The sequence below is a fragment of the Sclerotinia sclerotiorum genome, genomic scaffold (genome assembly GCF_000146945.2).
Source record: "Sclerotinia sclerotiorum 1980 UF-70 scaffold_8 genomic scaffold, whole genome shotgun sequence".
Lineage (NCBI taxonomy): Eukaryota > Fungi > Ascomycota > Leotiomycetes > Helotiales > Sclerotiniaceae > Sclerotinia > Sclerotinia sclerotiorum.
In genome coordinates this window covers 1344615-1358074 of record NW_001820828.1, presented here as the reverse complement: position 1 = coordinate 1358074, position 13460 = coordinate 1344615, and the positions used below count along the sequence as shown (strand labels likewise).

At 42.7% G+C, this 13460-nt stretch overlaps 5 protein-coding genes across 5 annotated transcripts; 2 read left to right on the top strand and 3 right to left on the bottom strand.

Annotated features, from left to right (window-relative positions):
- Positions 1-717: 717 nt before the first annotated feature.
- Positions 718-2589, bottom strand: SS1G_06830 (hypothetical protein; the record flags this gene model as incomplete). Its single annotated transcript, XM_001592539.1, has 6 exons — positions 718-1170; positions 1223-1572; positions 1641-2101; positions 2153-2220; positions 2289-2405; positions 2452-2589. The coding sequence occupies 6 exons, from the start codon at positions 2587-2589 to the stop codon at positions 718-720; spliced, it is 1587 nt and encodes a 528-aa protein (XP_001592589.1).
- Positions 2590-3405: 816 nt separating this feature from the next.
- SS1G_06829 (predicted protein) lies at positions 3406-3558 on the bottom strand (the record flags this gene model as incomplete). The annotated part of the gene is made up of 1 exon (XM_001592538.1): positions 3406-3558. One exon carries the CDS (start codon positions 3556-3558, stop codon positions 3406-3408), a length of 153 nt encoding a protein of 50 aa, XP_001592588.1.
- Positions 3559-3876: 318 nt separating this feature from the next.
- SS1G_06828 (predicted protein) lies at positions 3877-5698 on the top strand (the record flags this gene model as incomplete). The annotated part of the gene is made up of 4 exons (XM_001592537.1): positions 3877-4018; positions 4165-4265; positions 4748-4893; positions 4948-5698. 4 exons carry the CDS (start codon positions 3877-3879, stop codon positions 5696-5698), a joined length of 1140 nt encoding a protein of 379 aa, XP_001592587.1.
- Positions 5699-6595: 897 nt separating this feature from the next.
- On the top strand, positions 6596-7739 carry SS1G_06827 (predicted protein; the record flags this gene model as incomplete). Its single annotated transcript, XM_001592536.1, has 2 exons — positions 6596-6779; positions 7009-7739. 2 exons carry the CDS (start codon positions 6596-6598, stop codon positions 7737-7739), a joined length of 915 nt encoding a protein of 304 aa, XP_001592586.1.
- A 324-nt stretch (positions 7740-8063) lies between these two features.
- On the bottom strand, positions 8064-12914 carry SS1G_06826 (hypothetical protein; the record flags this gene model as incomplete). Its single annotated transcript, XM_001592535.1, has 4 exons — positions 8064-8858; positions 8920-9707; positions 9772-12144; positions 12230-12914. 4 exons carry the CDS (start codon positions 12912-12914, stop codon positions 8064-8066), a joined length of 4641 nt encoding a protein of 1546 aa, XP_001592585.1.
- Between the last annotated feature and the right edge of the window lie 546 nt (positions 12915-13460).

The window sequence follows — 13460 nt, the reverse complement described above, 5'->3', positions numbered from 1 at the left end:
AGGACCAGGCCAAGAATATGATGATCCTTGTGGAAAATGCTCGTGAAAGAGGGGAGTAAATGAGAGCGGGTCATGTATGGATATGCTACCGTTTATGCTACTTATGCTAATATCTAACGAATGTGTGACGGCGAGTTTGATGCGAATCATACGGTTTTGGATAATTGAATGACTTGTGTGTAGAAGAGGTTTTAATTGTCCGAGCAAGACGGTTGATTCTGAATCATAGAAAGCTCTGATCAATGAGGTTTTACCCTCTAATGCTTTGTAAGAGCTCTGGTCCCGACAGTTTGGAACCCAATCAACAATTGGCGATAAAAAAACAAAAATTGGGCCTAGTGGGTCACTAAACATATGATTCGTAAGTGTCAGTGGTAGCTTCCTTTTAGTGTCCTTGGTCCCATACTTTTTAGATATTTTGCGTTCTTCGAAATGTACAACGATAGACTTCGAGAATGATGTGGCGTGCTGTCAAAAATGGCTTGCATAAATTTACACGACTTACTCGATCAAAAATATGAAATGTGACAGAATCCTATTAATGCTTTCCGATTGTGACGAACTTTTTTCATTGTCTATTGAGAATCACTTAAATGAAGCTCTATGATCTAATCCAAATGACCAGGCAACGATTCATAAAATCGTTCAACTAAAAACAATACTTTATACTATATACCGACAAATTTGATATTGCCAAAAACCCATCATGTAGCAGATCTACTGCTGCCTTCTTATAGGATCGACTATTGGCCACTTGTAAGAGTGTTTACCCCAAATCATGTAGAACACCACGCTGTAAATGATAGCAGCAGCAAAAATAACACAGGACCAATTCATGGTAACTGGAGTAACGACTTGTGTATTTGGCCAGAAGCTGAAAAACATGGTGATCATCGAATAAATCAATCCGGCAACATTGACAATTGGACCAAGAATTGGACCCATTCTCCACGGTCCCCAATGTATCTTATCTTTTATTGGATCTCTGCGAAGACGTTTTTTGAGGATCAGGACGATAGGTATCATGTAGGAGGTAAAGAATGCCGCAACATTAACGGAGACGATCGAGTTGAATGCGGCAGTGCTTCCAATATTTATGAGTGCCAATAAGAGTGAAATAATGGCACTGACTAGAATAGAGTATAATGGTAGTGCTGTTGGTTCGTGCACCTGTAGTGGAGAGTCAGACGGGAACAACAAAGGGGTTTGGGTATCTACTTACACGAGACAGATATGCGCTACCTGGTACTCCATGGTCTCTCGCGAAAGCCCACAATAAACGTGAGGCAGTTGCCATAATACCAATAGCCGCGGCAAACATGATTATCACAATGATACATGTCATTCCAGTTGCAGCAGAGTTACTATTAGTGGCTTGCCTAAATATCTCAATGAACGGGAAGCCGGTAGGAGAAGTAAGAGCGTCATTGATATCTCCGAGACAGAAGAGAAGGGCTATAAGCAGTGCGAAACCTAAAGCACCATTCAAAAGAATCGTGGTGATCATTGCCCAAGGCACGACGGTAGAGGCATTGTGAATTTCTTCACTCATATGGCAAGCAGAATCGGCTCCTGAGACTGGAATTAGCTCTACTCTTGGCAACGAGCATTACAGGGAGGAAGTAAACGGTCAGCCTTACCAAGAAAGGAGAAAACACTTGTAATTAGGCCAATAAAGAATGATATTCCATCTGTGGACCAACCGCCACCGTTGACAAACGTAGCAAAGACATCACTTGCCTTTCCATGAGATGCAAGGTAGACTAGAGGAATAAGAACACCAAAGAACCCAAGTATATGGATGCAAAGAACCAATCCTTCAATCTTTGGCAACCAGCGAGCCAAATACGTATTGACAAACAAAACAACAGCTAGAACCGCGTAGAATATTAAAGTTGCCTGCCATCGCTCAGGGACGTATGTTGGATGATTTAATATCACCAAAGCCTGGACTAAAGTTGCGCAGAGGAAAGCAACACTTGCTTGGCCTGCTTGCCAGCCAATGACCGTAAGCCAGCCTGTCATGTATGAGAGGAACTTTGCGTGGGACTTAGGGGCGAGAATCGACACCCAGTGATATTGGCCGCCGCTCAAGGGCATCCTTATTGCTGCTATCAGATCTATGCGCTGGCAAGGGAATGGCTATACGAACATGGAGGACATCTCTGCCAAACTGGCGACCGTACATAATGTACCAAAGAAACAGAAGATGTAGCCGTACTGGACATCGAGGGTTAGTATATTCCAACAACATATGGGTTTAGGTAGAACTACGACGAATAACTTACAACTAATCCTGCCGGTCCACCGTTTTGGAATCCGTAAAGGAAGACCGCGAACATTCCTTCCCATGTCGAAAGCAAACTGCAGACGAAACCCGCAATCGACAAGAAGCCAAAATTACGCTATGTCACTTCAGCCTTGTCAATGATACTTGTACTTGGCGCATACCTTCAATTGCTGGCGTTTTCCAAAATATGCCATTTCTCGATCATCTCTGCTCGTATTGCCTTTCGACCCGGCATGAGGTATCTCATCAGAAGACGACGACCTAGCGATCACGCCCAGTTCTACATTCTTGTCGTCCATGGTTGAAGTAAAAAAGTGCTATACGGGAAAAAACTAATCGCCGAACAAGCTCATGAACAACGGACAATTGCGACCAAAATGAAGAGAGATAAAGCAAAAGAAAATCACAACGGGGACGGAGAGCTATCTGCCCTTCTTGAAGATACACTGCAGACATTATGGACACTGCAGAAATAAGAACCTTGCATGGGGGGTCACCGAGTCGAAGATAGGAAAAGAAGAAATCCCTGACACCACCTACAGGATAAGCTGTCTCATTACACCTTTTTGATAAATACCCGATGCATAAAATGGAGCGAGATGCATTTAATATGGTGTGTATATTATGATACGTTGCTGGTGTAAGGAATAAATACGAATATCCATCTTTTCCTCAGAGAATGGCTGAATGGCTGTGGTTGGATGTTGGATGTTGGATGGTTCGATTGGGTTCGGAGGTAAAAGCTGCAAGGCTTGAGCAAGGGTACAATGACAGCGGGGGAAGCCTTTCCTGTTCAAGTTTAGGTTGAACACGTGATCACGGCAAATGCTAGTTCAATGTAAGACTACATAATTTGATAAACGCCTCATCGCCGCTGTAAGACTTATTATATATATCTACCATTGCGGCCCCTGTTGAGCTACGAAGCTACAACTGTGCCTCTCCACTTCTAATATCAGTACCACTTGACTATTGAATTGTCTCTCATCTCTCCATTATAAATTTCCAATTGTCTGGAAATTATCATGCCTCCTTGTCGGCTTGTCCGATCACGAAACCGGGCCACATACGACAGTGATCGAAGGTCCTCCAGACATTGGACGAGCGGTATGCCCTCAAGTCTTGTGTGTGTAAGTAAGATCAAGGCGACAATCTCGTGTAACCTGACGAGCGCGTTTGTCTCCGTTGGAAAGAACCCCTAATCGTTTCATACGAGGGAGACTCAACATTTGTTTGGATCCCCCAATCCCATCGTGCATGATCACCATATTGTGGCACGACTTGGATAAAACTGTGTGTTGATGTCTGGGATCAAGGAGCGAGAATGGTTCATGGGGATTTTATTGCAGTTGCGACGTCCCAAGAAAGCCCAAAGATAGGTCTTACGGAGCTCCGGATGATCGTTACCAATTCCTGAATGAAGTTCAATCCAGTGGTTGAACTATTGTTCATTATCTTTTTCATCAATACATACTCACAAATGCCACTGCTATGGGCACAATTCTATTTCCAACAATTGGGAAAGGTCCGGAGCAAGTACCAAAAAGTCAGGAGTACAGAAGTTCTTTTTTCTTAAGAGTTGCATAATGTACGACAAAGATGTGCTCCCTTGCATCGTTTCAACGGTTTTCTTTTTTTCTTTTGGCCCCGTGAAATCATACTTTGATCAGAAATTCCCAAGTTCTTGTTCAAGTGACGAATATATGCAAGAATTAGGATTGGAAAGATGTATATCTCGTTCCAATGCAGATTCCTTCATATTCTTCACTATCTTTAAATCATTCTTACAATGACATCAATACCCCTTCCTTCACGGCAAATCATTATATCAAGCCATAACGAAGGCCCTTTAGTTAATATAGTATCATGGATAGGTTTGAGTACAATGATACTTGGTGTTGGAGCAAGGATTGGAAGTAAATATCTTGTTGTGAGGCGATGTAGTACTGATGATGGTTTGATTATAGTTGCCATGGTCAGTACATCATAGTTTGTTCCAACTTGTAAGCAACACTAACAGTCTAGTGTTTTGGAATCTGCCATAGTGTTTTTCTATCAATGATGGTTAAGAATGGACTTGGTCGGTACCAAGATACTCTCAACAGTAAAGAGCTGGAATACTATCAAAAGGTGCATTCTCTTCGCTTAAAGGCACATCCAAGTGAGCTAACTTACGACGCAGTATGCCTATGCATCTCAGTTGGTTTATATTCCAACGCTTTGTTTCGCAAAATTGAGTACATTGTTCTATTTACGGGCTTTGACACCAGATTCAAATTACGCAATACTCAACCGCGTTACCGAGATATGTGTGATACTATGGGCTTTGTGTGCGGAAGTTTCAGTCGCATTTCAGTGCGATCTGCCGAACCCGTGGGCCGTCCTTTATACCGATGAATGCTTCAATATCGTAAGCTGAGTCAGTTTATCTATCTCGGTACAATCATTAACATATAGAAGGGCGCATTCTGGCAAACTATCGGGGCCCTGGACATTGTGACTGATAGTGGCATTATCTTCATGCCAATTTTTCTCGTTTGGGGATTACAGATGCAATTAAGGCGTAAGGCTCTCGTTTTCATGGCATTTGGGACTAGAATGTTGTAAGTAGCGAATTTGTATACCTAAGAACTGTAGATGATCTAATGATTCGGCAGCATTCTACCCATATCCATAATGCGACTTGTCGTCGTTTCCTCTTCGGGATCTCCCACGCTTCCAAACCAAACACTCGTCTCATATCGAAATTACGTCTGGACATCTGTCCAACTCAACTCAGCAATTTTCTTCGGATGCTTATCATTTCTCAAACCATTCATGGAATCCATGTCGTCTGGTGGTCTCGCAGCGTCGGTAAACCCTATGGATTCATCCTATGGCAACAATCACTCTCAGTCCAACTCAAAATTAAGTACCTTTCTCTCCTCTCGCTCGGGTTGGAAACCCTCTAAAAAGAATCCGCCTCGCATACCACAAGATCTTCGCACCATATCAACTTTTCAAGATTACGACGAAGATGATGAAATATCCACTCCTACAATCTCATCTCCAATTTCCAATTTCAAGAACTCGTCACCTGTGTTTAATTTTCGTTTTAACAATATAAACACGAATGCAAAACTCAGTCATGAAGGGGAGGAACTTTGTACATTAAGGCCTGATGGAGCTATGAATATTGCGCATATTCGACGTTCGACACCAGTGGATAATGCGGATAGGAGTACGGTCGGTAGTGATAAGATGATCATTAGACGTACCACTGAATGGGATGTTAGAGAAGATTTCGAAAATTCCGAGGGAAGAAATACTCGTTCTGGAGATGGAGATGATTATGAGATTCATAAGGCTAGTATGGAGGGAAGAGATGGTGGGGGTTGGGGTGAGAGGGATACACATTATGTTGGGTAGATGGTGATGCTGGACATCTGAAATTTGGGATACGGTATAATCTACTGTAAGGTAGGGAGAGGCATGAGGAACTTAATTAATAGGTTGGCTATAGGATATACTGCAAGGTAGGACAGGCGCCTGATTAAGTAAAAGGCTCGAGGTATTGGACATGGACATGGAAAGGGAAAGGATCGATTAGCCTACGGATGGGATAATCAACACAGCTCGAACATGCTTTATTTCATTTGTACTGGATTATTAGGTAGGTATTTTAAGGGAACAAAAGTTTGAAGGTTTATTATATTATATCATAATCATCTTTACTATGCCATGAAGCCCCTTTCAGCATAATTTTTGCGCCTAAATTCTAATTAGCGACATTATCGACAGTTCGTACGGAGTACGGAATAGTGTAATGTCATCAACCATCATCAACCATTCAATACACAGCTAACAACAAAACAAACATTCAATCGTGTTTAAAAAAAACCCCCCATCTACCCACCCCATCTCCCCATCAAAATTCCCCCAAAACAATAAATCTCACATCCGTCCTTTTATTTCCAATATCTAATAACTTTAATAATAGAATTCACCTGTCTACCTGCTAGCTGCTTACATCACATACATAAAATCCTTCCCAATCCCCCACTAAGCACCAGCCTCCATTTCGGCTACCTACAATTCTAATCTTATACGAGTAATATAAAGAACATAAATTAACATTTAAATGTATATTTCCCGTCAACCTCTCTCTCTCTCTTTCTTCCTCTCAAAATACAGACAAACCCATCTTCTTCCCCACCTCCCCCATTATATTTCCAACACAAACCATCAAACCCCGCGAACCTGCGCTTCCAAACCCCCATCAACGCCCCTCACTTCAAAAATTAAAATCTAATATCAATCAAAACCATGCCAACCCACCTCATCGAAATAAATCTCAGCGGCGATAAAACTCTCTCGGAGAAATTCTATAAACTCGTAGAGAGTTTTTCAAATGCATCTCCTGATTCTGAGTCTGTATCTGGAGAAACTGATTCTGTGGGTATTACTGTTGATGTTACGGGTGAGGAGTTGCGGGGGATTATTGTTGTTCGTTCGTATTTTGTTTCTTTTTCTTTGATTGAATTTTCTTTGGATTTTATTGTTTCTATTTCTATTTCAAAATCAATTTCAATCTATTCTCGCAATGAGTTTTGAAATCCATCGATCGATGATGGGAATAGGAATGAATAATTACCTACTCTACTAATCACAATTAACCCACACCACAACAAACAAAACCAACAACCTCAAATCCCAACCCTACTAACCAAAAAACACAGGCACACACCCTCTCCCCCTCATCCTCCAAATCCTCTCACCACACCTCCCTCATTTCCACCGTAATCCGCCAAAAATATCCCAGACAACTGAACGGGGAATTTATGATGCGTGTCGATATTCTGTGCAGCAGCTTTTGATTTATATTTCTTTGCATTCTTCGGATCAATCAAATCAATCGAATAAATCGAATCATCTAAAGGAAATAGACGAGGATAGAGATGAAGGCAAGGATGAAGATGAAGATAAAATCCAGAAATTGCAAACACTATTCAATGTAATATCTATGCAGCTCTCGCACGAGGGAAAGATAAGTGGAATGAGACAGGGTGAGATTGAGGGGATTTCCGGTTCTTCTATTTCTACTTCTTCTGAACCTTCCTCTATAGAGACAGGGATTCCGTCACCGGAAAAGGAGATGAAAATGGGAATGGAAATGGGAACAGTAATGCGATTTAAGGGCCAAGAATGTAGAGTCTGGAGTGTATGGACTGCGTGGACAGCGGCGAGGGAAAGGTATGATGGGTGTGGGAAGGATGGGGAGAGAGGAGTAGGGGATAATGGGAATGGAGATGAAGATGAAGGGGAAGGAGAGGAGGGAGAAAGTCTTGCGAAGAGGATTGATTGGGGGAAGATGGGTGTGTTGGGGTGGGAAGAGAGGAATTGGGTGTTTATGAGTTTTGGGGAGTTTTTGGAGAGGGGTAAGGAGAAGGGGAGGTGTGTTGTTATGTGATGAGTGTTATCATATAAAGTGATTGTTGTGTTATAAGGAATAGGGAGAATAAAGAAGAGAAGTTTATAATTTTGGTTTTCTAAGGGAAGGATTCACTTCGGAGAAAGACAGGAATTTATAATAGAAAACAAGATAACCCTAACTAATACAAAGAAAATGTGTATGCTACCATATTTTAACTACAAAATAATGAACCAATTCCTACAACCAAAAAAAACAAACCAAATTTTCAATCAGTATGGTATTATAACAATCATATCTTCACCCATCTCTGTACCCCCAAGCATCCTACCTAATACCTTTCGAGCAAATCCTACATCAATATCAAAATTCCTGATCCGAGCTCGTGAAAACACTACCAGTACTAGTCTCCTCATCCTCATAATCATCATAATCCTCAGAATCACTTTCATCGGCAATTGCTACACCATTCTCATTATCATTCATATCGGCCCAGTCGTCATTAAGATCATCGTCGAGAGTATTTCTCGCCAAAGCTCCCTTTGAACCAGATATTCTCCTACGATTAGACTGAGCAAGTTTTGGGTCGGCGCCCGCTTCATTCTTACTAAAAAATGGATGACTTTCTGTAAGAACTTTTCCTTGACACACGTATCCCATGGGAGTGTGAGAAAAGTCCTGCCCTTTGCGTCTTACACTCAACCATTCTTGCAAGAATGTTAGAGGTTTGGACGTAAAACCAACAGACTTTTGTTCTTTGGGGTTGGTGTTCTCGTTAATAAAGCCATCGATAACATGATCTTCCTCCAAGCAATCATCTTGTAACTCTTCCATATTTTTGTCGACCTCAAAACCCAAAAACCCACGTAGGTACTCATACTGAGAGATTTTAAAATAAAGGGCCCCTGAGAAAATACCTAGTTGTACTGACAGCCATATTGGCACAACCCAATCCTTCGGAAGTGCAGGTATAGCATAATATTTGAGATCGCTGAAGTGAGCAAGCATTTTGCGGGTTATAGGGGCTGCATAGGTCAAGAGGAAGCAAACAGGAGCTCGTGCCTCGCGGAGAACTGGGATGAGGAGTTCGGCTTCTTCAGGTATGATAACCAAAGCAGTTTCGGTGACAGGACTCCATAAGACCCAACTCACTTGGCGCTAAAGAAGGCGAGTTAGTAATTGCATAATTATGATACAAATTAGTATGGTGCCGACTTACCAAGAAATTGTCATGTGGTTCGGTGTTTACTTTTACAGAACGCATGAACTCTCTGGAGACAAATAGTCGAGATTGAAGAGCCGTAGCATTAATGCCGAACTTCCTACCAACTCCAGTCTTTCTCAGGGCCACAAAAGCATGTTTACAGCATGCAGAGCCTGCAGGGATTCGGCCAGTTTTCGCAAAGATCAGAATATCTTTGTCAAGACCAGGGAATGTCCAAGCTTGGTAGTGCGTGGGTCTTTGGACTTCTCGCACCGTTTCAACTTCGTACGCGACTTCTCTCTCTTGTTCCACTTCTTGTAAAGCAGTATGGTGAACAGCATCGCCGGTATCTCGAAAGCCTTTCCGCAACGCATTGAGCTCTTTTACATAGCTGTCCGTTTGGGCAGTCAATTTCCCAGAGCCAACTATAGCTTTGGATTTTGTTTTAGCTCCATAAAGTTGCTCTAGACCGAGTTGCTCCTTTTGCCTCAGAGTGTTTAGATACTGCTCCCGCTGGTCGGTGTCCACGAGGAAATCTGCATTATCAGCAGCAGCCTGAATTCTACGGCAATAATCAATGCCTTGAGAATAGTAAAGAGGTTGCATAAGCTCGATACCCACACATGTCTGCTCCAAAAGCCAGCAGATTACGTCATGCGAATCTAAATAATCTCCGTGATTCTTCTTGACACAGTCCAAAATGCTCTGGTTGACTTCAGGTGGTGCAAAGAATATTACGGATTGGGAAGTTGCGAGTTGCCTTAGTCTCATTGCTGCCTGCACGGTATGATCTTTGCTCTGCCCTAGACCTTACTCAAAGTTAGTATCAATGTCACTGACCCATTATCTTTATAAAGGCAGACTCACTTAAGGTTAGAGCCCCGCAAGCATCAGGAGGCATCTTTAAATCAATTCCACGACAATGAGCTTCGTCGAGATAAACAACAACTCCTCTTAAGTCATCGGAATATGGCGAAGCCGATAATGGTACTGGCCGGTATTTCTTGTGGACGACCATTGGCTTTCCGGCTTCATCAAAGTAGACGGCTGCACGTGCCTGTGGGTCAATCTCAAGCCATTCTCTTGCAAGTGATTCATTGCTCAACTCGAGAATCTGCGCTCCCGCATCAATGAGCACTCGGATGCCTAGTTTTGAGATTTTCCGCAGCAAGTTAGTCTCGGAGAGATGTCGGCCACGTTCATCAGCAGCAACTACATATTGTCGATTTCTTTGCTGAAGCAAATAGGTAAGAACCTCAGAGTTGGTATGGGCAAGCCCATCCAAATCTTGCTGCTTGAGATTGAGTGGTAGCAAATTTCGATTATCATTGGTACCACTAAACCCAGTAGTGATGGAATTTTGATTATCGGCTGAGGACAGAGGGATCTCCCAACCACTGGCTTGTAGTTTGAGACTGAAAGATTTGGCGTGTGCCGGGAACACAAAATTGTTACAGTAATAATCGACTATTATTGGAGATAGATTGAAATGCGACCATAGCTCAAGCATCTGTTGTTCATCTTCGAGATTAACATTATTCCAATCCCGCAATGTATCAGGTAGCATGGGACAGCTCATACACCATTGATCATATATCGAGGCCGGATCGTCTGATTTGAGGACGTGCTCCAGGCTTTGATGCAATTGTTTCTTGTTCAGTCCATCGTAATAAAACGCTAGACAAGTAAGAAGGATTGCAACATCTGGGTGGCCCCATTCAGCTTGGTCCGATGGGACACCCTTACCATGAAATGGAACGGCGATGGGGTCTCTCTCGGGATGAAGACCATATTGTACATGCCACCTCTTCTTTAAGGCCAACAATAATATCCGATGTACTAACAGACCGCGGACGTTCAATAGATTCTTTGTCATTGCGGGCTTGTCTGAGAAGATACATTTAACGGCCTTGGATACACTTGTGGTGACCTTGGGTTTGGTTATAAAATCTCTGATAGCTATGCGTTCTGATCTGGAGCAACGAGAAATATCTAAAATAGAAGTCCGCCCATTGCAGATATCAGCAACAAGCCGATTAAGTAACTCCTCTTCAACATCTTTTCGCAGGAAAAATGGCATAGGGTATCCACCATAATCTCTTCGAACAACTTCGATGCTGTGCGGATAAGCTTTCTCGAGATTGTATAGGTGGCCTGATACAAGAGCAAGCAAAGCTTGAGCGACTTCCCAACGATGAGGATAATTATCAACTGATTTTTGAGCCCCACTAGGATATATGAGTTGTGTTCGTAATGAGAGAATTTGATCGCTCTCATCCATAACATCTCGGCAACGAGAGTTTAACCATTGTTGGACTTTCACCATTGTACTTCCTTCATTTATTTGACCATCCGAAAGACGTTGAAGTCCAGATAATCGAAATGACAGTATATGCTCTGGCAAAGCAATAGTAATTCCTGATTTTTGGAGAGCCATCTTGTGCAAGCTGAAATAGGTCTTTACTGCATCTGTGGGGGTTTTTCTCGAAAATGGCACATGGAGGATGTTTCGGCCTAGCAGAGATCCTAGACGTGCTTGCAATAACTGCGCCGTTGGTACTAATAATGGTTTGGGTACGATGATTCGCACAAGGCGCTCCGGATTGGCTAGTTTACAGGCCACCATAGGCACAATGATTGAAGTCTTCCCCTGTCCCATGTTCATTTGCAGAACAGAATTTGATTTGGAACTTGGAGAAATCGTAGCTCTCGCAACGTCGACTTGGTCAGGCCGAATGAGAACGTTTGCCTCGACTTCAATTAAGAGCCAATCAGGCTCGTCGATCGGCTGCCAATTTGAATGTCCTAGGTTATTCTGCTCCTCTATCAAGCGTTGTTGATCACCCTTTGCGAAGGCTTCTTCGATCCTTAGCAGGCGCTGGAGTTCTGTGATATGTAATGCATATTTGATCAAACCCTCTCTCATGCCACTGCCAAATTTGATTACTGGGCTCAAGGTAGACCGAAGATTCTCAAGCAGCGTGATAGTTGAAATACATGGGTACAAGCCTCCTGCTCGTAGCCAAGTAGCACTCGGACTATCAAATGATTGACATATCTCCCTGAAGATTTGTTGTAGTACTCCTCTAGTTTCGAATATGTCATTGGAGAGCTTTAGGGTGTCAACGTGCTTTCTACCATTTTTCGGAATTTGCTCGAATACTTTGAGGGATTCCAGGCTTTGCATCAATCCTTGCCCGTATTTCTGGCGTACCAACGAGGCCTCAGAGCCCATGAAATCTAAAGCTGATATCAGTACAAGACATGTATAGATCATAAAGACTGGGAAGAGAGTAAAGATGTGGAAACCAAGAAAATTACTTACTCTTAACGATGCCCTCGAGAAGACATGCCTCTCGAGATAGATTGCCATCGTGATTCAGGTTTTCAGCTTGTGTATTGAATGAGACAGCCTTGTTAGATACCATCCTAATCTCACATGGCATTCGCATTAAATCCATTGACAACGTGGGTGACTCGCCGCCTCGAACCCTTGATGAATATACTACTTGTGTTTGAATCTCCACATTTGGCAACACGAAATTTGTTCCACTGTAAGCTTTACCAAGCACTATTTGAACCTGTTCGAGATACTTGGAGAGCTCCATATTCTGGAAAAGCCGCTCCCAATCTGGTTGTATAATACTCATAGCCTTGGCGACATCTATGCGTCCTGAAGTCGGAAAGCCGCCAATGGACGGTTTTGGACATGGCCATTGATCAAGCAAAACTTTTGCAAACAGCTCACAATCGGCATCTGTTTGCGTCTCATACTCATGTTCACGGCGTTCTAAATTCTTGCGCTGTTTCGCGTGCAATTTGAATCCACTAAAAGTATCGCGAAAGTCTTGCGGATATGGTATGCGACAAGGCTTCAGCAGTTTTAAGATGTATGTAAGATGCGGAGCTTGGTTCGGACGAAATTGGACGTAATTGAGAGACGCCGGAGGATTCAGCTTTTTCAAGTCCTCTAACACAGAACAAGCAAGCAGTACCCTAATCACATCCATATTGATATCATCTCGAAATGACATCAAAGCAAACTGGAACTGAAGTCGAAACTTGTCATCTGAGGAAGTTTGTTGGCAGAATCGATATAGAGGGCCAAATGATACTCCGAAATCAACATTCAAGTGATCTGACAAGAGAAGCTTTCTAGGTTCTGCGTAGAAGCCTCTCAGATTAGGATATGTTTGCAGAATACTAGCCACCTCTGCCGTGTTATGTATTTTTTGAGGCCACTGAATGATGTGATCGACGCACTCCAGAATGTTCTTGCGCCTTTGACTAGCACAGTACTTGTCTCGTGAATCATACACAGGGTCGGGCGTCATTGCATGATCCTCAAGAAATCCATCTGGGCGCCTGAAAAGTCTCAATCGGGCATAGCTTCGACTCACTAGGTGTTGTTGTCGCTCTGTTTTCAGCTGCGGCAGTTCCAAGCTCTTTTCATGAGAAAACTTTTCCAAATTATCACTTTTTTCGAGTAGATCATGGATTATTGATTCGTAGCCATCATATTGGATTGTAGTTGTCCATTTGTCATTCCAGTTAAT